This window comes from Cydia fagiglandana, chromosome 13, assembly GCF_963556715.1.
Source record: "Cydia fagiglandana chromosome 13, ilCydFagi1.1, whole genome shotgun sequence".
Lineage (NCBI taxonomy): Eukaryota > Metazoa > Arthropoda > Insecta > Lepidoptera > Tortricidae > Cydia > Cydia fagiglandana.
In genome coordinates this window covers 14,670,157-14,695,358 of record NC_085944.1, presented here as the reverse complement: position 1 = coordinate 14,695,358, position 25,202 = coordinate 14,670,157, and the positions used below count along the sequence as shown (strand labels likewise).

The 25,202-nt window shown below is 40.0% G+C and overlaps 1 protein-coding gene across 4 annotated transcripts; it reads right to left on the bottom strand.

The window, feature by feature from the left end:
- Window positions 1-2,817: 2,817 nt before the first annotated feature.
- LOC134670317 (zinc finger protein 420-like) lies at window positions 2,818-25,096 on the bottom strand. Of its 4 annotated transcripts, none has more exons than XM_063528074.1 (19): window positions 24,288-25,096; window positions 23,485-23,704; window positions 21,704-21,999; window positions 21,322-21,393; window positions 19,874-20,024; window positions 16,998-17,155; window positions 15,586-15,729; window positions 15,247-15,434; window positions 13,742-13,880; window positions 13,039-13,257; window positions 12,410-12,496; window positions 11,574-11,694; window positions 10,265-10,329; window positions 9,937-10,037; window positions 9,308-9,428; window positions 8,011-8,154; window positions 4,469-4,612; window positions 3,952-4,106; window positions 2,818-3,255 (listed from the first exon to the last, which is right to left on the bottom strand). In XM_063528074.1, exons 1-19 carry the CDS (start codon window positions 24,411-24,413, stop codon window positions 3,126-3,128), a joined length of 2,781 nt encoding a protein of 926 aa, XP_063384144.1. In that variant the 5' UTR covers window positions 24,414-25,096; the 3' UTR covers window positions 2,818-3,125. The 4 variants fall into 4 exon arrangements, with proteins under 4 accessions (XP_063384144.1, XP_063384141.1, XP_063384142.1 ...); XM_063528071.1 differs by having other exon boundaries at window positions 2,819-3,255; window positions 21,704-22,014; window positions 24,288-25,092; XM_063528072.1 differs by lacking the exon at window positions 16,998-17,155 and adding an exon at window positions 16,419-16,576 and having other exon boundaries at window positions 2,819-3,255; window positions 21,704-22,014; window positions 24,288-25,092.
- Window positions 25,097-25,202: the final 106 nt, after the last annotated feature.

The window sequence follows — 25,202 nt, the reverse complement described above, 5'->3', positions numbered from 1 at the left end:
AAGCTGTTCATAAATATTAAATGACTTTATTATCCCTTTACGCCTTACTAACTCTATGTGTCCTATTGTGGAAAAAAAAACACAACGACAGTCAAGAACGGAATTCTTAATTTGAATTTTTCCGATTTTTGAGATGCTAGTCCATTGCTTGGAAAGCCCGTTCGAAATTGAAACTTATTTGCAATATAATAAGGTCGTATTTTGTAGATCTCTCTCATACTTATAGTAGGCTATTAAGATAAAATTAAATATCCCACAAAAATAAGCAAGCAGAATTAAACTTTATGTCAAAGACATAAGTCATAAATTTCAATGCCAAAGTTTTAACTAAGGATGTTTCTCGCCTAATATGAATTGACCAGTGTAAGCATCAGTTAGCTAGCCCTAAGCAACCAAAGGTCAAGCTGCAGTTGAAAAACTAATAAAGATAAAGTTAAGCTGATAATTTTCCCGCCGTCTCCATGCTTCTTTAAGTTGGGTATTGACTGGTCAGCTGCCTGTTAGCTATAGTTTTCGCGAAAATCGCCAGGACAGAGGTGAAAATTTTTGTATGAAAACTTGCAACTTTAAATGCATTTTTTGACGAAACTATTGCAGTCTAAAATGAAGTCAAAATCAGTCCATCGACTCAATTTTTTGCAAGCTTTCTAATGGTACCCCACACGATTCTTACAAATGAAAAAAGTTTCAGCCTACCCCTCTCAACCCCCTAAATTTCCCCCTTTAATAAGAAATAAGCAGTTTTGACTTATTCACAATATGAGTGGTGGTAATTGCTATAACTGTTCCAAATTTTAGGTATCTATGTCAAACGGTCTCTGAGAAAAACGTATTTAACTGATTTGCAAGACCGAAGTGATCCCATAAGTGTTCCGTAAACAAAGTTTTGTACGGAACACTAAAAACTGAGACCTAAAATATAACTCCGATTGCACTTAAAACTGAAACCTGCCATTACTCAATAACACAATTAAAAATAATGTACTTAACAAACTTAGGCCCACTTGCACCATTCCATTAACCCGGGGTTAACCGGTTAAACCAGGAGTTGCCATGGTCAGCCATACAATTTGACACTGGGTTAATAGTTTAACCGCTTAACCCCGGGTTAGTGGAATGGTGCAAGTGGGCCTTATACGAAATGAAAAACTTAAATGCTTACGTACAGAGAGATTTTACATTATAATTACACGATCAGTGCTTACAAAACTTTGATATGTACAGTAGTATCGGTAAGCTACGCTATAGTCTACACTATAATTACAGTTACTAAGTGATATCCTGTCTTTTTACAAACGCTCGAAAGCGTTATCTTATCTTAAAAGCAGCTTTCGACAAACAAAATCCATTAGACATATTTTATACCTCGAGGCGGTATATAAAACTTATTGTTTAATAGATTTTGTTGCGAATCTTTTACATTTCACGTTAATTAGACGCTGATGCGTCTCGCTCTGAATTCTCTAATTTTCATTTATGCCATAAAAACGAATTGCATTGAAGAAAGTTGCTACGTAAAATCGGGTCCGCAGCCGCATATTATGCGCGCAACAATCAAATAGTATTGTACATTTGTCAAAAGATAATAAATTAAGCTATACCTACAGGTATTAGTGTTTTTTTTTATATATATTTTGTTTATGTTCTGTCCTGACATACATTTTACTGAGAGTTTACAACAAAGTTAAAGCTTGCTGTGATGGTTGTCGTCACGTATTAGGGCAACTTCATTTTAACTTGTACTTTAAAGCGCGACTTAAGTCGTGTTTCAGTAACGCCTAACCGTCACATTCCTGACAAAATGTATGGGATGTGACATTGACCGTCAGTTTTGTGACGATCATGTGACTATTGCTAATCGGCCGTTAATGGTACACAGTTAAGTGAAAATGCCCATTTATCCAACTCAAACGGCGGCTAAAGGTTCCGTCACACAGGCGCGTTTTCCGAGCGGGGCGTGAGCGCGGCGTGAGCGTTTTATATGTAAAAGCAGCGCGCCCCGCTCACGCACCGCCCGCAAAACACGCCTATGTGACGGAGCCTTAAAGTGAAGCGGATCCCTCGCGCATACGACCTCTGGTTACGGTCTTTCACTGGCCGAAACTCTTCAGTCGGAAACTGCCGAAAATCCAAGGCAGTTTTAGTTCTAGACCAAACCGAATCTTCAGCCGAAACATGATTTGGGGCGTTATCTATGAAAAGGGACCTTATTGTCGATGGCGCTTACGCCGCACAGCGTCGCGCGGCATTGTATTTATATCTGAGCATCGTTAATAATGGCGTAAGCGCCATTGACAATATGGTCCCTTTTCATAGATAACGTTACATTTTAGTGCCGAAACCTGTTGAGACTGAAACCGAAATCTCAGGGCAGGCCAGTCGGTTCAGCAAAGTCGTTTTTTATACCACGTCGATAGCTAACAAGCATACGGCCCTGATGGTAAACAGTCACCGTAGCCTATGGACGCCTGCTGCGCCTGCAACTTCAGAGTTGTTACATGCGCGATGCCGACCCTTTAACCTGTACACTCCTTTTTTTTAAGAATCCCATACCACAGTCTATCCCGTCATTCCACGAGGGGAAACGGGGGGTCGCGCGCACCCGAGCTGCATACATCGCTGTCATCGCATTATTACCCACTGTTACTTTTGACACTACGCCCTCACCTCGAAAGCGCTCGTTCCACACTCAACCATGCGTGGCTCATTCCGCGATTTCGTCGCGTCGGTACAAGTACATGCGGCTCACACCAATTTTGGTGTCTAGCAGTACTAGTTGCCGCGCACCGCTACGGAACGGACGCCTGCTCGCGCTTTCGCCACCTTGCGGTCGTAAGTCGTAATAGACGCGTTTTGTTAGAGTGAACCTTCTGTACCTAGCAGTGGCGGCACGTCAAACAAATCCATAGGCAAGCCGGGGGCTAATTTGGCTTACATATTCCCTTTACAACTTTGCTCAAACGTCCAAAAACAGACAAGCCGGTGGCAATCGGCTTTTATCGACGCGCCGCCATTGGTACCTAGTAGATACACCTATTATTTATTCTGTGACTCGACCCACGCGTGGATGACGTGTGGAGCTATTGTCTAGTGTAGAGGTACATGTTATCAGTGTCCTGTGGCACTCAGTCGAGCTGCTGCACTTGGACGACGGGCACGACGGGCGTGGACTGCGGGAGCGAGATCTCGTACTTGATGAGGTTGGAGCCCCGCGCCGTCGAGAGGACCAGCCCGCTCACTTCCTTCACGTCACCGCTGGAACAAGAGGTATTCGGTTAGCATTATAAGCGTAACGTACTTACAGTCTGGCCACGATACTCGAGCGTCCAGTCCATATAGCAGGAGATCTAAGGTCCACCACCTTGCATTATGGAGACAAAGCAAACCGTTTGGAACAGGTGTTCCTGGGGGTGATCTGAGCCGTCGTAGCCGAGCGTCAGCTAAGGCGAAAACCATGGGTGGGAACGAAAGGTCCTCTCGCTATGTCTCGCTCCAACTAATGGTTGCCGCCTTAGCAGAAGCCAGTCGCGCAATGTCGTAGCCAGGCCATTACAGCTGAAGGTGCTAGCATTTTAACCTTTTCGCCGACATTGATTTGATGTACACGTCCCTCAGACATGAGGTCACGACCAAGAAGAAGAAGAAAATTACTAAGACTCTATTGTCCATCTGTCTGTCTGTCTATATTTTTAACCGTCGGCCTGTCTTTCTTTCTGTCTTTCTGTCCGTCGGTCTGTCTTTCTGTCTGTCCATCTGTCTGTCTTTCTGTCACCAGGCTGACATTTCATGAATGTAAAAAGAATTCCGTGATAGCTAGACAGTTGACATTTTCACAGATGATGTATTTCTGTTGCCGCTATACCAACCTATACCAACAATAAAGTCACGGAACCCTCGGTGGGCGAGTCCGACTCGCACTTACAGCACGAATAAAGTACTAGTTAGTGTTACCTGTTCGCGTTGTGTCGCTGGTGCTTGAGCGGCAGCTGCGTGCCGATGGTCTTGCCGTCGCGGCCGATGACGTGCAGCTGCGAGCCCACCAGCCGCCGGCCCACGCCGCCCACCACGATCTGGTTGCCGATCACCTGCCCCGACCGGTTCGTCACCTGTTACCACAAGCATGTCAGTTACACTGGCATTTGTCGACTCCCGACCGTCAATTTACCACGTTTACCACGGCTTAACATAGGCGAGAGAATGAATATATATTGTGCGACATATAACAGTAGAAAATAAATGACAGCGCCACTCCCTACGTAACTGTCACATTTTTGACATAAAATGCTTAAACATGGCAACAATTTAGTATGAAATTTGTTTAGTTCCATTTTATTTAATTTCTACTATTTTATGTCGCACTATACCGTATTCTAGAGCATTATAGGACATTTAATCCAGTTTTCCAATTTAGGATAAAGATATATATGAACAATGAAGCATGAACTAAAAGCATTTAACGTGAACTCACAACTTGTATGTGCGTCGGTTGCTGGTGTTCCTGCGGTTCTATCTCAATCTGCATCTGTTGCTGGACTTGTTGCTGGACCTGTTGCTGGACCTGCTGAGCAACTTGCTGGGCGGCTTGCTGCGCGGCCTGCTGCGCTGCTTGCGCCTGAAACAAACGAATAACCGTGTAATTAGATAAAAAAATAAAAATAATTTGGCCAAGCCCGAGATAGCTCGAGGCATTTAGTGTTCCGTACGGCTACTATCAGTTTGGCATTAACATAAACGATATCGTGAACGTAATTTATTTCCTATAGGTATATCTCTTTCGCACTAATATGTCAGTACGAGCGAGATGCATAGAAAAAAAATTACGTTCACGCCCACGGTAGCGTTTATGTCAATGCCAAACTGATGGTAGCCGTACCGCTCGCAACGTTACATTTTACAGAGGTTGTTTTGCCTGTTTTTAGGATATCGTATTCAACTACACACACAGAACAATAGTACAAAGTGTCTAAGTGCGAAGGCCGAAGGCCGAGCTTTAGCAAAATGTCATCGCTTTAGCACAGAGCAATAGTACAAGTGTCTAAATGTGAAGGCCAAAGGCCGACCTCCGCGTAGCCCGAAGGCCCGAAGCGTCCAGGATGTCAGTGCTTTAACACAGAACAATAGTACAAGTGTCTAAATGCGAAAGCCGAAGGCCGAGCTCCGCGTAGGGCCGAAGGCCCGAAGCGTCCAGGATGTTAGTACTTAAACACAGAACAATAGTATAAGTATCTAAATGCGAAGGCCGAAGGCCGAGCTCCGCGTAGGGCCGAAGGCCCGAAGCGTCCAGGCTGTTAGTTCTGTGTTTAACCACTGATATCTTGCAGGCTTCGGGCCTTCGGCCCTACGCGGAGCTCGGCCTCCGGCCTTCGCATTTAGACACTTGTATTAATTACCTGTGTTTAGAACTGACCTCCTGGATGCTTCGGGCTTTCGGCCCAATGCGACTTCAGCCTTTGGATCTTGCGACTTAGACACTTGTACTTAAAAATACTTGGAAAAGTTACGGGAGGCGCGCGTCTGCCGGACGCTTCGGATCTTCGAATCGCTCCTTCGGCCTTTGCATTTAGTTAGATTCTTGTACTATTGCTTTGTGTTTGAATACCGAAGTCGAGCATCTCGCGAATGCTTGATGTATTATAATAATTTAGAGTAAGGCCAAGCGCGCACCACGATTTTTTGTCCTGCGATAATTTTGTCACAGAAATGCAACGTACGTGTTTATATGTTAGTGCGCGCATATGCGACAAAAAAATCGTAGCGATTTCAAAATTGTGATTTGTCACATTTTTCCGCGATTGTTCGCGACGCGATTGTCGCAAAGTGAATTGCAGCATGCGGAGTTGTATGGCCCCGCGCGCACTATGATAATAAAATCACACCCCGGCCGGACCTCAGTCGGCATTTCGCTCTCCAAACCCCAACATCTCGGCACCTGCATCTCCAATGGAGTCTCAAAATGAGACGCTAGATGTTGACCATTTAATTATGGAAATAGACGGGGATCACCTTTGTGTTATAAATGCTCAAAGTCATACAGCAATCGCATATTAAAGACAATAAAGACACGTTTCATGACAAGCGACTGGTACGAAATCCATGTTGAGAATGAACAAATCGTCGACTTTTTCATCGCAGTGCGCGCAGTGAATTTTCTGCGATATATTACAGCGCGATTCTAAAATCGTGTCGCAAAAATTAATATCGTGGTGCGCGCTTGGCCTATAATACCTTAAATGTATACTCCTTCAATTTGAATTTAGAACTCATTATTATTTTTTATTTGATTTTGTTTCTAGTTCTATGCCATATATATAGACTTTAATATTATTTAGAACTGCTAAAAAACAAGATCGGCTTACTTTAAAATAATATTTCGTCAATTTTACCTTTGTTTCTAAAAACTGTGATATTTAAATGTCATATACTATTAATGTCTTCCAAAATTATTTTCTCGTAACAGGACTGAGGGGCTACCGCGAAAACCGAAATTCGCAATTTGCGGGGATCTTTCTCTTTTACTCCAATGAAGTAATTAGAGTGACAGAGAAAAATGCTCGCAATTTGCGAACTTCTATTTTCGCGGTTATAGCCCTGAATCTTGTTGCTCACCGATCCGTTCAAAAATATACATAAGTACTGAATATAATTAATAGATATTATAATTATACAATTAATACAGAAATGTAATGGTACTTAATGAAAAGGAATATTGTGTATATTGTTTCGACGAATCAGATACTCTCAATAAAATCTATACATGAGGCCAAAGCTGTTCATAAATATTAAATGACTTTATTATCTCTATACGCCTTACTAACTCTATGTGTCCTATTGTGGAAAAAAAACACAACGACAGTCAAGAACGGAATTCTTAATTTGAATTTTTCCTATTTTTGAGATGCCTAGTCCATTGGTTGGAAAGCCCGTTCGAAATTGAAACTTATTTGCAATATAATAAGGTCGTATTTTGTAGATCTCTCTCATACTTATAGTAGGCTATTGAGATAAAATTAAATATCCCACAAAAATAAGCAAGCAGAATTAAACTTTGTGTCAAAGACATAAGTCATAAATTTCAATGCCAAAGTTTTAACTAAGGATGTTTCTCGCCTAATATGAATTGACCAGTGTAAGCATCAGTTAGCTAGCCCTAAGCAACCAAAGGTCAAGCTGCAGTTGAAAAACTAATAAAGATAAAGTTAAGCTGATAATTTTCCCGCCGTCTCCATGCTTCTTTAAGTTGGGTATTGACTGGTCAGCTGCCTGTTAGCTATAGTTTTCGCGAAAATCGCCAGGACAGAGGTGAAAATTTTTGTATGAAAACTTGCAACTTTAAATGCATTTTTTGACGAAACTATTGCAGTCTAAAATGAAGTCAAAATCAGTCCATCGACTCAATTTTTTGCAAGCTTTCTAATGGTACCCCACACGATTCTTACAAATGAAAAAAGTTTCAGCCTACCCCCCTCAACCCCCTAAATTTCCCCCTTTAATAAGAAATAAGCAGTTTTGACTTATTTACAATATGAGTGGTGGTAATTGCTATAACTGTTCCAAATTTTAGGTATCTATGTCAAACGGTCTCTGAGAAAAACGTATTTAACTGATTTGCAAGACCGAAGTGATCCCATAAGTGTTCCGTAAACAAAGTTTTGTACGGAACACTAATTAAGCATAAAGCTGGAATTTGAACTTATAGCTTAATTAATAAAGAGCACTCGGACCTTCGGAACGCAATCCGCCCAGAAATGAAAAAGTTAATAATGGCGGTCATTTTCAATGTCTTTTTTATTGAACTTTATTCATAAAAGCAATACAAATAATGTTTCAACCTAAAATATATCTGCATATCTATATTTTAATCTTACGTTTACATATATACAAATTAAGAGGCTACTTAAACCTCCAAGTAACGATTTCGAACACAATTGGTAAAGTAAGTTAAGAGTTCTATAAATTGCGGCTAAGTTTTTCAGTTCATTTTAAGGCAGCAAATCATTGGACAACAATAACCTGTTGTTGCGCCTGCTGTTGTGCCTGTTGTTGTGCTTGCTGTTGTGCTTGTTGCTGCGCCTGTTGCTGTTGTGATTGGAAGTTCTTCGAATGTCCAGTTATCATGATTATCGCCCCGTTGTCGGTGTTACTCGTGTCTCTCTGCCAAATAAATATAATATTGAATGTTCTACACATAAACGTAACATGTCTGGATTTAAAAGTGGAAAAATTACTGTCTTGGGTGAGACTTTAACTCATGGCCTCTGGATAGATACTCCAGCGCTCTGCCATCTGAGCCACCAAGACCTCATCCAATAGCATCGTTCGCAGACGTTTTCGCTTGTTAAAAATTAAATTAGTAACATGTCTGCTTAGCATGGCTTTAAAAATGTTAATAATAGAAGAACAAATACAATGATAGATGCAAAATGATTGCAGGGTCATTCATTCATGATCCCAAATAACAAAAAGATAAAATATATTTATTCGTGACGATCACAAAACATGTACGAACATGTACAGACAGCAAAAGCAAAAAAAAGACATCATTAAGTATGCATCACGAAATGGATCAACTTAGCATAATACTAGCTGTCCTAAGATATCCGTGTAAGATGCCTGTGTACTAAGATGCCCGCTAATATTTATTATTTATTTCCTTTAAAACATTACAAAAATACACAAAAGGAATAATACAATGTGGTTAAGAAGATGGCATCCTTGAATACATTTTCCCGTGGGATCAATAAGTAATTTGTGAAAAGTTCCAGGGCCATAAGTATGTGTGCGTTATGGCCCTGGAACTTTTCTATGGAATAGCTGACTTAGTTTTTTTCTCGATTTGGTTGATCATTCGGTGTATCATAACCCCAATATAAAATTGTCGCAATTTAGAATATAGAAGCAGTGAAGCTGATATTTGCTTGAATATTTTGTTAAGAGTATTTCCTACAAAACAACATATTTACAACGGATAATCCTGTTACAGATGTAATGCATAAATTTTCCATCATATTTTCACGGAAACGTACGAACCTGTCTTGCTATTTCAGTCAGTCTCGGTACAAAAAGTACTGACGTTGACTGAAGTAGCATGACAAATACGAACGTTTCCAAGGAAATTATGCACTACAGCTTGGTAAAAAAGAGTAGAAATTAAAAAGTGGCAACACTGTAGTGTCGTTCCGTTTTCTTATATATATTGGTTTGAAAGGGACGAGACTACAGTGTTGCCACTTTTTAATTTCTACTCTTTTTTGCCAAGCTGTACATATGTACGGGTAATTACAACAACTAAACAACTCAATCTACTTACACTTCTAGGCGGCAAGTCCATGTGTTGTCTCTGATGTAGCATAAGGTGGTTTTTCTGGAAGAACGCTTTTCCGCACTGGTCGCATACGTGCGTTCTCAGCGTACAGCTTCCGTCTGGGTGTCTAAAAGAAAAGCAACTTTATGACAAAGGCAATAACGCTTTAATTTGCTCTGCGACCTTTCTAGTGTGATTCTAGTTAAATTTTTGCAATTTGCAAACGTACAGTCGACGTCAATAATATGTTTACACTTTTGCACCTTACTCCTTCGTAATAAGGCGAAAAATGTAAACATATCTTTGACGTCGGAAGTACAAGTGTTTGAAAATCCAAACCAAATATTTACATATATGGTACAGTCATGGACCATGGACTTTCAATTTGAGACCCGCTTAATGATGAATATCTTTACGGCCTGGGAACGAAAGGTCCGAGCGCTGTGTCTCGCTCCAACCTGTTGTCGCTTTTTGCCGAAGCCAGTCGCGCAATGTCGTGACCAGGCCGTTATGGCAAACTGATGATACACAGAGTTTCTCGAATGTTTATATATATGTTTCCTATGTGAACCACAAAATAAATCAGTACCTATGTTATGTAATAAGAAACTATAACGGTAAATGCAATAGTTTACCTTCTGTGATGCGCTAATAGGCCATGTTTCGCTGCAAATCCTTTCCCACAGTCTACACAAAAGTGGATCTTCGGTCGCGGCGTCGCTATGTGATGGTTTTGCTAAAAACATATTATGATGTATAAACTCGTTATATTATCGCGAACTAAAATATATATCCTATAGCCGCCCATACGTCAAACCTTGCCAAGCAAAATGAAATCTTGATTTTGTCAACACAAAGTTCAAATTAGAATGGAACAGCACCTTTTTATAGGTCTCTGGGCGGCTAGAGGTTAGTTTTGCATTGTTATGGATATTTTGCTAATACTCTCTTATTCATACTTACAGTAGCAATAACTTGCGTGTGTACTACGTTGTTCGGATTTGAGGATATAATTTGTATAGGTTGATCTGAAAGCAAAAAAAAGTATTAACTATTTACTTTCTTCCACGCGCTATCCCGGTATTTTGCCACGGCTCATAAGAGCCTGGGGTCAGCTTGGCAACTAATCCCGAGAATTGGCGTAGATACTAGTTTTTACGAAAGCGACTGCCATCTGACCTTCCAACCCAAAGGGTAAACTAGGCATTATTGGGATTAGTCCGGTTTCCTCACGATGTTTTCCTTCACCGAAAAGACGCTAGTAAATATCGAATGATATTTCGTACATAAGTTCCGAAAAACTCATTGGTACGAGCAGGGGTTCGAACCCGCAACTCCCGGTTTGAAAGTAGCACGCTCTTGCCGCTAGGCCACCAGCGTTTCTATCTTTACTTATTGAAATATTTCCAGCCGTTTGAAGAGTATATTATGTGACGTCCCACGGGTAAAGGTTTACCCACCCTTATGGCGGTTGGCGCTTACGCTATTATTAACGCCGCTCCAATATTGTTGCGGCGCTATGCGACGTAAGCGCCGGCCGCCATAAGGTACCTTTTTCTGTGGAACGTCACATATAAGCATTTTTGGCATAAAACATAGACCTAGTATTACATAGATGAGCTATATACGTTTTAACATTCCTGACAACATACCAAAAACAATCAACGTAATTCGGTCGGGTTATTTGTTGCCCACCATAAACCATACAAAATTTTTGGTGGGGAACAAACAAAAAGTGAGACTGTGACAAGGACAAGCAATGATACCGCTTTCTCTGCTACTCCTACTGAAATTTCCATAAGTGCATCTCTTTCGGTCGTTTGGCCCCTCCCCCCGTGTTATCTCTATATTATTGTCAGTGTTCGGCAAACTTGGTGCCACGCCGCGGGATTCCTACTAGAAATCTTAATATGGGCATGACTCAAACGCCGCAATCTTGGTCGAAAAAGTAATTTGAGTATTAGAATATTAAGTGTTATTTATTTACAAACACAAAACACAATACACACTTTAACCGAGAATTATTTCAATTAAATTAAAAATTAGAAACATTGTAGAAGAAAGTAATACAACACGAATCCCGGAATTCCCACGACATATCCGTATTAGCATAATGATTGAGGTCATTAACCCCGTGCGGCACCAAGTTTGCTGAACACTGATTATTGTACCTCTATGGCATAAAATAGATTTCTTGGCAATGCGTAAAGGTTTATTGAATAGAATAGTTATGTTAGTGTTAGTATAAAATATAAATGGCGGGTGAACTAACTGTGCTGCGTGTGTTGCGCGGCCTGCACTAGGCCGGGCTGCAGCGCGGCCGTGAGCGCGCACAGGTCCGTCACGCACGTGCGGTCGCCCGCGTGCAGCCGCACGTGCAGCGACAGAGCTTCCTGAGGGTGACAAACATACCTCAATATCAGTACATGAAAAAATAAAAACAACGGGTTGCACTCCGGGAGTGCCGGCAGAAGTGAAAACTCAATGACATTGTAACAGTTTTTCGATCAGGCCCCTGTTTCACCAACGTGACAGTTGCGACGAATTGTAAAATCACTGTTGCTGACGTCACAGGCATCCATGGGCTACGGTTACCGCTTACCATCGGGCGGGCCGTATTCCTGTTGTCAGAACCTTCGCAGGAGAAATATCTGTTTTTTTCCGATATAATAAAGTTTTTTTTAATAATACAATGATGGTGGCAAACAGGAATACGGCCCGCCCGATGGTAAGTGGTAATCGTAGCCCATGGATGCCTGTGACGTCAGCAACAGTGATTTTACAATTCGTCGCACCTGTCACCGATGTGAAATTGGGGCCAGGTCACGTGTTCGTCTTACGAATTTTCAATCTGTCGAAACTGTCGGTCACGTGACCGGTCGCGAATTTAACATTTATTCCCCGTCACAAAAAATGCACAGCGCCGCTAAAGAAGTTTTCGCTTCAACATTTTATTCAATATTCTACAATAAGCACGACAGGCGTCGCATTTAAAGGGTTAAAGTATGTTGCTACAACTTATTGTTGTTTTAAAATTATATATGTATAGGTGGACCTTATGCCTTTTGTAATAAGGTCGACCGATGTTAGGAGTGTAGCTGTTTGTACCTTAGTGTTGAAGCAGGAGCCACACTCTGGACACGGATAGCCGGGTGTCACCTTTTCTGTCACTATCTGACCGTCGGCGCCGATGAGCTGCAAAATAACAAAGCTGTTCTATTACTTTAACTAACATTAACACATTAATCGATTCGGTGCTGATGACACGTCTTCCGTGTCATCAATGTTTTTACGTGTAGCGTATGACACAGGAGGAGTGTCATCATATTCTATGGCGCATGGCATGGCTGCCGTGTCATGATTGTCATAAAATGATTGTTCCGCACCACACCCAAGTTTTCGAAAATGGAACACGCAACGAATCGGTTAAATTAATTTCCACCAATAGCAGTTTAAATATGATTCATATAAAAAAATTAAAACAATGCACGACCTTAACAAAAACTTATGTGAATGAAATAAAAGGTCTCACATCTAGTAAATATCGTCTAATAATCGTCTACTACTTTCTTATATAAGATCTAAGTTACAAGTTTGAAAAAGTTGAGCTAGTAATAGAGTCACTTGTTGGTGATGCTGCCGTTAAGCGTCCTGTTATATCTGTTGTTGTTGTTGTTACTGGGTCATTGTTGTAAAAACAACATATTGAACGAACACCAATTGACTAATTTACTTACATGTACAATTTGCGGCTTGAAATCATCCTGTTTTATAACCGTCGTTTGTTGTTGTTGCTGCTGCTGCTGTTGTTGCTGTTGTTGCTGCTGTTGCTGCGCCTGCTGTTGAGCTTGTTGTTGAGCTTGTTGTTGCTGTTGCTGCTGTTGCGCTTGTTGTTGAGCCTGCTGTTGTTGTTGCTGCTGCTGCTGCTGTTGTTGCTGGGTGTTCTGTTGTTGGACCTGGATCAGATAGAAACAATGTAACAAAATTTGTCTACTTAACATAAATATCGGTAAAGGTGGTACTAGTACAGACAATGTACTAACGAGATGATTAAGGGCCCAGTTCAAGTTTTGGATCAAAATTGTAAACATTATATTTTTTTGGATCAAAATTGTAAACATTTTTTTTTTTTTTTAGCCTGGCTAAGTGTCCCACTGCTGGGCAAAGGCCTCCCCTCGCTTTCTCCACTCAACCCTGTCTTTTGAAGTTTCCCGCCAATCCGGACAAAATACGTCCAAGTCGTCCCGCCATCTCCTTTTTGGTCTGCCTGCACTCCGACTAGCACCATCTATGGTGTTCCGTGGGTCCCACTCCGTAACCATTTTGGCCCACCTTTCAGGGTGCATGCGGCAGACATGTCCAGCCCAGTCCCACTTAAGCTTAGCGGTCAACGGCGGCGGTTAGCGGTTTAACATTATATGGTACGAGTATTTCGGTTACCTGTTGTTGTTGTGTTTGTTGCGTGACGCTGCCGCTCATACAGTGTCGCGACATCTTGCAGTGTTGCTGCATCTCCGTCTTACACTTGAACGCCTCGCCACACTCCAGGCACGCCACCACTCCTTCACCCGTATGGATTCTGGAAGAAACAAGTAGGTAAAAATTCTTCCTGTTTAAGGTGCCGTAGGCCGTAGGTTCAGAGAGCGGAGTCACAAAACAGATAAGTACAGAAGTCAATCACATGTATGTACTTTACTTTTCATACCTACGCTCGGCGGTCGCTCTAGGGTTGCGATTGTTGCGAACTATTGCACAAAAAAACTATCGTGGTAGTGGCACTCGTATCCATCGTATCGTATCTCGTATCTAGTTGTTTGATTTATTGTTGAGGATGAAACGGGAAGAATGGAAATATAAATTAATAATAACATTAATAACTCAAATAGGTATTTTAATCTCATTGTTATATTACAAATTTGCCACAGAAAATATCTTGCGATGATTTCGAGATTGGCGAAATGTGCGATTATTATATTTTAAAGTGTAATAAATTCGCATTCTCATGTACAATGTAATAAATTCGCATACGCCTTCTCTCTGAAACCACTGGTAGCTTAAAAAACGAGAATTCACCGGTTAATGTTAAATTTAAACAACCGTCCACTGTACAGTTATAATAACTTTTTGTTTTGTTTCTCCATTATTGCACAAAAAAGTTCACAGACGCATGTCTCAAGCGGATGGCACTCGCGCTCGCACTGGTCCCAACTGGTCCGAAATATCGTGTCCGTGAGCAGTGTCTATGTGTGCGTTGCTCGAGCGCGCTTTGTATGTAGATTGATTTCTGTACCTATCTCTTTTGTGGCGGAGTTTTTGTAAAATCGTACCTCTTTTTTTAGATCACAATACAGTTGCCAAAAATTTAATTAGAAATCTTGAGGATTTACGCTACGCCACGTCTGTTGCGTTTCTGAAATATTGTTTATACTAACTTCTTGACGAGTTGTATGGCCGTATCGGATGACACTTTAATACTCGCTGTTTATGTAGGGTTTCTTAAATACTGTTTACAGGACAAGGGTGAGGCACCCTTCCATGGACTCTCCCGTGGTTGACCAGTTGGAACTTGCGTGCGAAGGCCACACCTTTGTCAGGTTGGCCGTGTTGGGCAAGTATTTAATAAGCGCTGCGTATATTGAGTATCTTAATTATTGTTTATATTATACTAACTTCATATGTAGTAGTAGTAGTAGTAGTAGTAGTAATCACTTTATTGTACACAACACAGGTTTACAAAAATAAATATGCGCAACAAGCGTCCGTTTCTGCAGGAACTCCTTTCCACAAACGGGACAAGCGTGGGGCACCCTTCCATGGACTCTCCCGTGGTTGACCAGTTGGAACTTGCGTGCGAAGGCCACACCTTTGTCAGGTTGGCCGTGTTGGGCGAGTATTTAATACGCGCTACGTATATTGAGTATCTTAATTATTCTTTATATACTAACTTCATATGCGCAACAAGCGTCCGTTTCTGTAGGAACTCCTTGCCACAAACGGGACAAGCGTGGGGCACCCTTCCATGGACTCTCCCGTGGTTGACCAGTTGGAACTTGCGCGCGAAGGCCACGCCGCAGTCGGGGCACACGAAGGGAGACAGGGAGCCGTGGAAGCGGCTGTGCATTACCAGGTGCTCCTGTAGACAAACACGTAGGTATGATTTTAACATTTTACATTTAAAATATTAAATATTAAAAAGTTCCGAACAACAGACAGGCTGATGTCATCCGGCGAAGTGGTAATCTGTGGCCCCCCTTAGTTCCGGGTGTATAACAAAAATATGTGACCTTCTGCGCGAAGCTCTCGCCGCAGTCGCTGCAGACGTAGGGCCGCTCGCCCGCGTGGTACTTGCTGTGCGTGACGAGGTGCCGCTTCAGGGGGAACCCGCGGCCGCACTCGCCGCACACGAACGGACGGTCTCGGCTGTGCACCTGTACGATAACACCTTGTTCAACTACCTATAATATAGTTCGTTTTTTTAGCATTAGAAATAAGGTAAACAATCTTGATGTGTCTTTTAATTGAAAAACACATTTTAAAAATAAGTGGCGGCAAATATGTAACAATTATGAATCCAATACGATCATTTATATTCTTCTGCTTTCGTAAATGATAGTTACTGATTTTTAATAAGCGTTTTTCAATTAAAAGACATGCCAAAATCGCTTACCTTCTTCCAAGTTCTTTCTAATGCTAAAAAAACGAACTATAGTATTAAGTTGGTTTAACTAGGAAAGAAAAATATGATTTGTGTTATTTTGTAGCTTTAGGCTCTGGACGCTTAGGTTACTTTTTCTTTCATGTAATAACATCTGTTTTAGTTTATTCAGTCATCCATTCCCAGGTGCCTGCGTCAACATGAGCAGTCAGAAAAGCCAGCAGCGGAAGCTGCTAAACAGGCGATGTATATATACAAAATGAACTAAACTAAACATTATTCTTAAGAGAAAAAAAAGCATCTATAAGTATAGGTCATTTCAAAACGCATAGGCAGCTATTTCTACTGCTAATCCGACGGTGAAACTGACACGTTCATTCAGCAATAGCAGTCTTATTGTAACAAGATTATAAATGCGTAAAAATTACAAGATCTCTCAAATTCTTGTTTTATTATACATACCCTAGAATGCGTAACCAAATGATGCTTGAGCGTAAACGCCATCTTACACTCATGGCACCTAAACGGCCTGTCCGCCGAATGCAGCAACAGGTGCGTATTCAGACAATGCTTCCTCGCAAACGCCTTTCCGCAATGCGCGCACACATGCGGCCGCTCACCTAGAGTTGCATACATTAGTTAATTTTACCTTCTCACCGCCCTAGGTACCGCTGGTGTGCAAAAAGACCTTAGCGGACTCGGCGCCGTCGACTGGACAGAAACGGACAGAGAATCATGGCGGTCTTCATAGTTCGTTTTTCGTTTTATAGCATTAGAAATAAGGTAAACAATCTTGATGTGTCTTTTAATTGAAAAACACATTTTAAAAATAAGTTACGGCAAATATGTAACAATTGTGAATCTAATACGATAATTTAGGTTCTTCTGTTTCCATATGTAGTAGTTACTGATTTTTAAAAAGCGTTTTTCGATTAAAAGACATGTCAAGATCGCTTACCTTCTTTCTAATTCTACAAAAAACGTACTATAGGCCATGAGGCGGTCTTCGGGTAGCTGCGCCAGTAGTAATCAAGTAAGTACCCGTATATGCGATTCGAGATGATGTTTGAGCGTGAAGGTTTTCTTGCATTCGCGGCACTTGTGGGGGCGTTCGTTCGTATGGAGTAGGAGATGGGTGTTGAGACAGTGTTTGTGTGCGAAGGTTTTGCCGCAGTGTGTGCATACGTGCGGTCGCTCGCCTGAAACAACCCCATTTGTTCTATAGAACTGCGAGCGTAGCTGTTTGGGTTTGGACTTGCAAACATTAATCTCAAATTCAAAATTCACATGCCCCTCATGCCAACTTCAATTCAGCAAAAAATATCAACATTCAATTTGGTATTTAAGTTCAAGGTCGTATTTTACTGGTAAATTTAGACATCAGATAGTCTAGATAGGCTGGATAATCTATACAATAGGCTAGGTTTATTAATTATTAGGTTTTACAAGACAAATAAAGTAACATTTAAGAAATCTCAAAACACAACCAGTGATGTAAAAATAAATTCTAGTTCAGGTTTTCTTTTACTCTATAGGTATTTCAAAATAATGAAAACCGCAAAAACATATTTGAGTTTTTTAAAAGCATATTTTCATAAATTGGATGTCATGATAAATGTGAAATAAAGGTAATTTTTTACATCGGAGAATCCTAGACGAAGTATCGACTAGTCTAGTATCTCATTCTTGAACCAGATTTGCATAATTTACAACTCAAGTCGTGGGTTTTTATGACGTAATCTTCAATGTCAAGTAACATAATAGACTTGTTCACTTTTCTTACGTCTAAAATTAACGTCTTTATGGTTTAAAAAATACGATGAAGGATATAGGTATATGATTTTGTTTAAGTTCGGTAATTTTTAATTTTAGTTGTTCATTAATTTTAATGTCTTCCCCTCGGGGTTGGAAGGTCAGATGGCAGTCGCTTTCGTAAAGACTAATAGTGCCTACGTCAAATCATGGGATTAGTTGTCAACCGGAGCCCGAGCTCCTATGAGCCGTGGCAAAATGCCGGGATAACGCGAGGAAGATTAATTTTAATATTTTTAATGTCTGTCAAAAGTAAAAACTTATTTCTCCATAAGTTTTTTATAGGTTTAACTTAAAGATCATTGAAAGAATTTGATTTTTACACTTCCTATTTTGCCCTATTTTTGAAGATTCTAGAGATCAATATGAACAAGTCCTATAAAACCCAACGAACAGCTGTGTCACATGTATTTAAAGTGGGTTTATTCTTGTTAAGCTGACAAAGGCGTCTAAGGCGTGAATTATACACAGACAGCTTGAAGGCGCGCGCAGGCGTGGCGCAAGCATGATGCCGCTTCAAAACGTTTTTATACAATATGTACGAAGGCGATGATAGCTGCACACGCCTGCACCGCGCCGTTTGAGTATAATTCACGACACGCCGCTTTCCTTCATTTTGTATAAACACGTTTTGAAGCAGCATCATGCATATGCCGCGCCTTCACCTCACGCGCTGTCTGTTTCTGTGTATAATTCACGCCTAAAGGTACGTCCATATAATGACAAACGCGTTTAGGGTTACCATTTCCGGCCTACCATTTCCGGCATATTCAAAAAACTGTAGTCAACATTATATTACATGATCATTTAAACATTTGGCAATGTTGTCAGCTCAACAGGAATACACTCCTAAGCAGGAGAATTTAAATTCAAATCTAAATTGTCAGTTCTATAGAACTAATGGAAATTGAACCAAGCGAGCCGCTAGCACACTTCACACGTTTTCATTTAAAAAGGCAACAAGAATATTTACTTAAATCAAAACACCGTCTTAGCAGATTTAACATGGAATTATTCACTAGTCAAAATTAATTTGCCTTTTTTGGTTTATCAACTAACAAAGAGAAAAGGTCCGAAAATAACCATTAATAAGAACAAACAAATATGACAAATATCCATGTTCTTCGCACAAATAATTCACCCCAACGGGATTCGAACCCAGGACCACCATCTTCATGGTAGAGTACGACCAGCGGAGCGTAAAGCGGGGCGTGCAGCGTAGCGTCGAGCGTCCAATAAATTAGAGCAGCGTACAGTGAGGCAGCTTGTATACATTAGCCTTTATTTAATATGGACGCCGCGCCGCAAGCTCTGCTCGAGCGTTCACTCAGTTTGTACACTAATGGGTCAATAACACATGTTCAGACGCCTTATTTTTTTGGACACATTTCATGGACCTTCACCAGAAAAGCAAAAATATCATCAAAATATTGAAACTCTTCACCAGAAATGTGTCCAAATAAATTAGAAGAAAAAAGTTCCGAATAAACCCACTAAGGCACATCACACATGAGCTGAAGTTATCAGATATTCACCACCGGTCTATGGCCACGGCGTCAATTCAGATCATGAGATCCGATTGTCTATGATCTGTACTTTTTTGTTTGTATGTTTTGTATATATAAATTATAAAATCAGCACCATAATCTCTATGGTCACGGATAATTTATTCCTTAACCATAAGACTGCCCTATTCGAACTTTAAGATACGACAATTAATAGATCTCGAAACGATATAGATTAGATGTGTCAGTGTCAAATGTGATGTTTTTGTTTGAAGAAACGTCACATTTGACACTGACCTATCTAATCCATATCTTTTCTAGATCTATTGACTGACGTATCTTAGTTAGAATCGGGCCGAGGCTCCATTGCTGAAAGTCTAATAATTTCAGCCCATGTGTGGTGCGCTAAACTTATCCCCTTATTCATAAACGTTTACTAAAGTTGACAAGTCGATAATAATTGTTTGTCCCTTTCCGACGTATCGGTATGATGGAAAGGGACAAACGATTATCAGCTTGTCAACTTTAGTAAACGGGGGTTAGAAGTCAAAACCATTGTAAATTAACTTTAAATTACAAATGTCAATACAAAACACTTACCAGTATGAACCCTCGCATGCGTAGTAAGATGGTGCTTCAGCAGAAAGGACTTTCCGCACTCGTCGCAGGCGTACGGGCGCTCCTTTATGGCGGCCGGCGGCGCCGCCGACATGGTCGTAGTTGACATGAGCTCCGTCTGCGAATATACCGCCTGACAATATCTTAGTACTTGAGTTATTTGTTTAGGTCTTAAACTATAAAGACCGATATGCGCACGTATAAGCCTCGTCTCCATATCGCGCGGCAAACCATCGAACTTGGCTCGCGCGGCAGCCACGCGCAATGGATACTGGGCTGCCACGCGAGCCATCGAGTTGGATGCCGCGCGAGCCAATGTCCGATGGTTTGCCGCGCGATATGGAAACGGGGCTTTAGCGGCAGCCGTACGACCACAATTTCAAAGAACCGCAAATCGATGTAAAGTCTATTCCAATAGAACTTGCTAACTATGTAAATAAACAACGTAATTTTGTTTTATCACTGTTTCTCTTTGAATTTTCACACCACCTCATCTAATACCCTTGAAACCATACACATATACACTATTGAAACGGTCCGTTCCGTAAAATACATAAATATGTAACTGTATATTGGATATTTAATTAAAAGTTTAAAATGGTTTCATAAGTTAGGTTATTAGGACCTGATGGAATTGCGGTTTTGTTTCTTTTAAATTCTACAATTGTCTATGATGGGTAGTGTTGTGACTAAAGTTTGTAATATAAACCCGCTACACACTAACCAACTCACGCTCTGTACCTACCGCCACGGTTATAAAATACATCAATACATCATTCTTAAGTACTAATTTGTCATCTGATCGTGATTAAACAAATTAAAAATAAGTAACTACTTGTTTTTTACTTTTGACATTAGTAAAGTAGTAGGTATGAGTCTTGCCCATCACTAGTAAATTGATCATTCAGAGACAATTTCAATATGGCGGTTTGTTAAGTTTGTTTACATAGTTAGCAAGTTCTATTGAAATAGACTTTACAGTTTAGCCATTTGGCACACGTATATACTAGAGGTCAAAACAAAATAATACCGCACACGATAGGCTTCAGAAAAAAAAATTTCGCATAAAAAAAACAATAACTCAGCACTCCCCTCCTAAGGGATTTTTTTTAGGAACTGCGGATCAAAAAAAATGTTTTGACCTGTAGTATGCGTGCCAGAAGCCGGAGTTCGAATTTTGGAGTTTAGTTCAAGAAGGTCCAAAGTTCAAAAAATGCTTAAAGGGTTTAGGGGCGTAGGTACTAAGAATCATGTAGCTTATTTACCTCATTTTAAAAACAGAGGGCTATAAGAACGCTGTTAATTGCAGTCTGATGCAAACTAATACCTTAACTTAAAAAGTTATCTTCTTCTCTCTTCCTAAAGATTTTTAATACGGCATTTAATTATATTGCGTGTAAGTATGAAAAACGTATTAGGTAGGTACTTACATTTTGCAGTTGTGTGTGTTGAATAACTGTAGCGGAGGTTTCTCCGTCTTCGAAGCTGACCAACTCGTAGCTCTGGGCAATAAAAGAACAAACCATTGAACAAACTTTACAGAAAATTTCAATTTCAAATTTAAATGTTTGGACTTACATGTTAGTATAGTAATGCGTAGGGCACGCAAAGTGATCGATTTAACAATTGACTTATGATTCCATACATAACAACCAGTATGTGAGTGACTGCGCTGGGTTTCAGAGACGTGCAGTGCCGAGCTGACTTATCTTATGCTTAATTGCCTTAAGAGACCTACATAAACGCATTTTCAACAGCAAATCAAATATATGTTACTACAAAGAGCACCCTTATGCTGACAATAATACTCACTTTAGGCGAATTATTAGCCGTCCCAGGCTCCTGCTTTGTATGCATCAACTGATGATGCTGATGCGCTGTAGTCGTCTGTATCGTCTCCACTTGCGCTTGCTGCGACGTTGCCTCCGCTAAACTCTTCAGCCCACCATTAAGTATAGTGTGATTGATCTGCGAAGCATCTATGACTGCTGGTGTAGCGATGCCCTGGGCTTGCAGGGCCCGCTTCATGAGGATCTCGTTGCATTCTTCGGCGGTTAGCTGGATTGGCCCAATAGGGGTCATGAAGGGCTTTGCTGCGAGGTTTGTGGCTGTAAATATTGGGGCTACGAGTCAAATCATTACTGCCCTTTGGAAGGGTGGTTGCTGTTTGAAAAATACAAAATCTAATATAAAGGCCAGAGCATACCAACATGCTTATTCTGATTCTGATTCTTATAAAAATTTGTATCTGTTGGACCTGACTGTTTACAATTAGAGATTTTTCTTTCTGTCATTAATTTATTTATTTTGTACAGTCGCCATCAAATATATCGGAGCGGCAAAGGTGCTCAAAAATATCGGAACACGAACTCTAACTCCTTGACAATATAGGCGTGTTCAGATATTTGTGAGCACCTTGGCCGCTCCGATATATCTGATGGCGACTGTACTCATTTTATTGTGCAATGAACATTAAAGACTAAAAACATTTTGTTTCATCCTAAGGATACTTTGGTATCAAACACCTTATTGCATTAAGTTAAGACATATATAAAAAAAAAGTTAAATAAAAGCTTCTCTGTGCTCAAAACTAACTCTGTAGTCTGTAGCATATTCATTGACAAATGCAGGTAAGAGACTTTACTGTGTATAAATGTGTAGGTAAGTACAGCGTGTGAGTGCGGTATGTGAATGTGTATCAGATATGTTTATGTAGTTATGTACTGCATGAACACATGCAAACACATCACTGAAAGCATTCAGCTACAGTAGTCAAGATTAGATATAGAAAACTTATCTTTTTGATATATTTAATGTTATTGCCATGTTAGCTTGTTGCTTGTAGTCTTGTTATACTCCTTCTCAATTTTTTTACAAATAAAAGTCTGAACTATAGAATATTTTTAAATCACTGTCAGTTTACCCTATTCTTAATGCCACTTTATAAACTCAACTAAATAAGTATTATGGGACAATTTTAAACAAATCTACCTCGTCCCACAGTAAGCTCAATAAGGCTTGTGTTGCCAGTATTAGACAATGATATATTATTCTTCTTATACACCGTGTTTTTATTGAATTCCGTTAACTTCGGGGTATGGTTAAATACGTTTAAGAGAACTAAATGGCATAGTTAATTATTTTTTATTTTTGTGTTTAAAAAAAATAAGTATAAAAAGTAATTAAATGTAGCATGTAGCGTTGTTGTAAGACGGGCATTACATTTAACTCAACCAAACAATTGAAATCTGTGACATATCAATGTCATTTCGAACATCGATCGACAGAGATTATACTTAAGTTTAGTAGCAAATGTATGAACTCATTCTAAACATTAATCAATATGTAAACCGGCCCTAAGGCAAGTGTACACGCTTGTAGAGGCCTTATAGGCAAAAAATAAAATATTGATTATCTCCGAAATGGAGTTAATTAGCATATCGGTGTCTTTGAGAAAGTTACTTGATTTAAGCTCAGGAATGCACCCTTGAAATTAACGGAAAACAAAAAAAACACGGTGTATATTAAAATATCTATTTATCTGAAGTACATAGAAAACATCCATAACCTTATAGTTTTAGACTGAAACTTACTCTGTATAGTTGCCGTCTGATTCTGCGAAACTCTGTTGATTGTGTGCGGAGTCTCATTCAGGACAAACATAGCCCTCCTCGCCGCTACCGGAGTCCCAGCAGTGACGACCCTGGTTACTTGTGTACCGGTGTTACTGACGGCTACGGAGACTGTGCCAACCTTCTCTTGGACTTGTGGTGTCTTGTGAGACATCACCGTTAGGGTTGTTTCTGGGGACACCTATTGGGGCAAAGGATTCCATTTACAATAGTTGTTTATTCACTTTTCACATGATTCAAGTAATACAAAATAATATATTCCAATAACACTAAAAATAAAATAAAAGTATGTGTAAAATTTATATTTTCAAGAAGATTAATAGTGTAAATTCAGATCATGTAAAATGTTTCAAAAGTAAAATAAATATTTTAACTTCCTGAACAAACTAAATTTTTAAAAACGAAATATTTAATTCCAAGACAAAGAGAAGGAATAATTGTTTTCTCATTAAGGTAGGAGCTAGAAAAAAATACTATTTATATGTTGTTCATTCCATCATATAAAGTAAGTAAATAAGCAACTCCATGGCTCCTTTTGTTCTAACACTACTAGGTACTAAATTTCCGGTCCCTTTTCTGGCTTTGTCTTTGTGTGCAACAATTTAAAGGACTTTCATACTATGTTTCTAAATTAAATTAAGGCCCAACTTAACAAAAAAAATATATTTAATTGCGATTAAATTCCTAATTCTAATATGACATTTTTTTTAATTGTTTTTAATGACTAATTAGTTTTTCAAAATTAAATAACATGATAGACTTACCGTATTCCCCAGGGTGTAGCTGAGGCTGCTAGGGGTCTCAACCTCGCCCTTCGTTAGATCCCCTGAGCTAGTGAAGCCCCACTGATATCCGAAGCCCGACACATTGCTTGGCGTAGGCATACACATTTTTAACAACTATTTATCACAACATTAAAATAAAAACAAACAGACCAACACAAATCCACTATTTGATAGTAAACACGAGTCCTCATGACAGTTTTAACATCGCGAACATGTATGTACGCTCGCTTTCACAACTACTAGCGCACCTTACTCATCAATCACACTAGCGTAACGCCGACTTACACACGCACTAATAGTCCTCCTATAGCCCTAATTATACCGCCCCGCCTTTGGAAACCATTCTTAAACGAAGAATCCACTTGATTTGCCCTAATCAACTCAATATTAAAGGCGGTGCACGACGACGACGCTACCTAGCCACATACGACACGCACTTCATTGCCAACAAAAAGCACGTCTTTGAACACGCCAAACGAGTTATTAAAGTTCATTGTGCTGCAAGATCACCGAAAAAACATTACAGTTCGTAAAATTCACTATAAATCTTCCTATTTCATGAAAACAATTACTTCATTGCACACACAAAAAACCGGACGCCATTTTATTGTTTATGGCCGATTTGATTTTTAAATACCAGCCATTCGTCCGTGACGATGGTGTTTTATGGTGCCAAAAAGAAAGATAGATACTGTGATTTATGATAATTTCATCTCAAATATCCGAAAATACATTAGATTAAACAAAGATACGTGGGTAGGACATTTTTATCTGCAAATTCATGACTTCTTCAGGCTATTTTTCGTGTAACAAATCTAAAACAAAACACAAAGACAAGTTTTTACGCCCACTTGTATACTCGGTTTTACAGTGTACGATTAAACCTGCGCATGT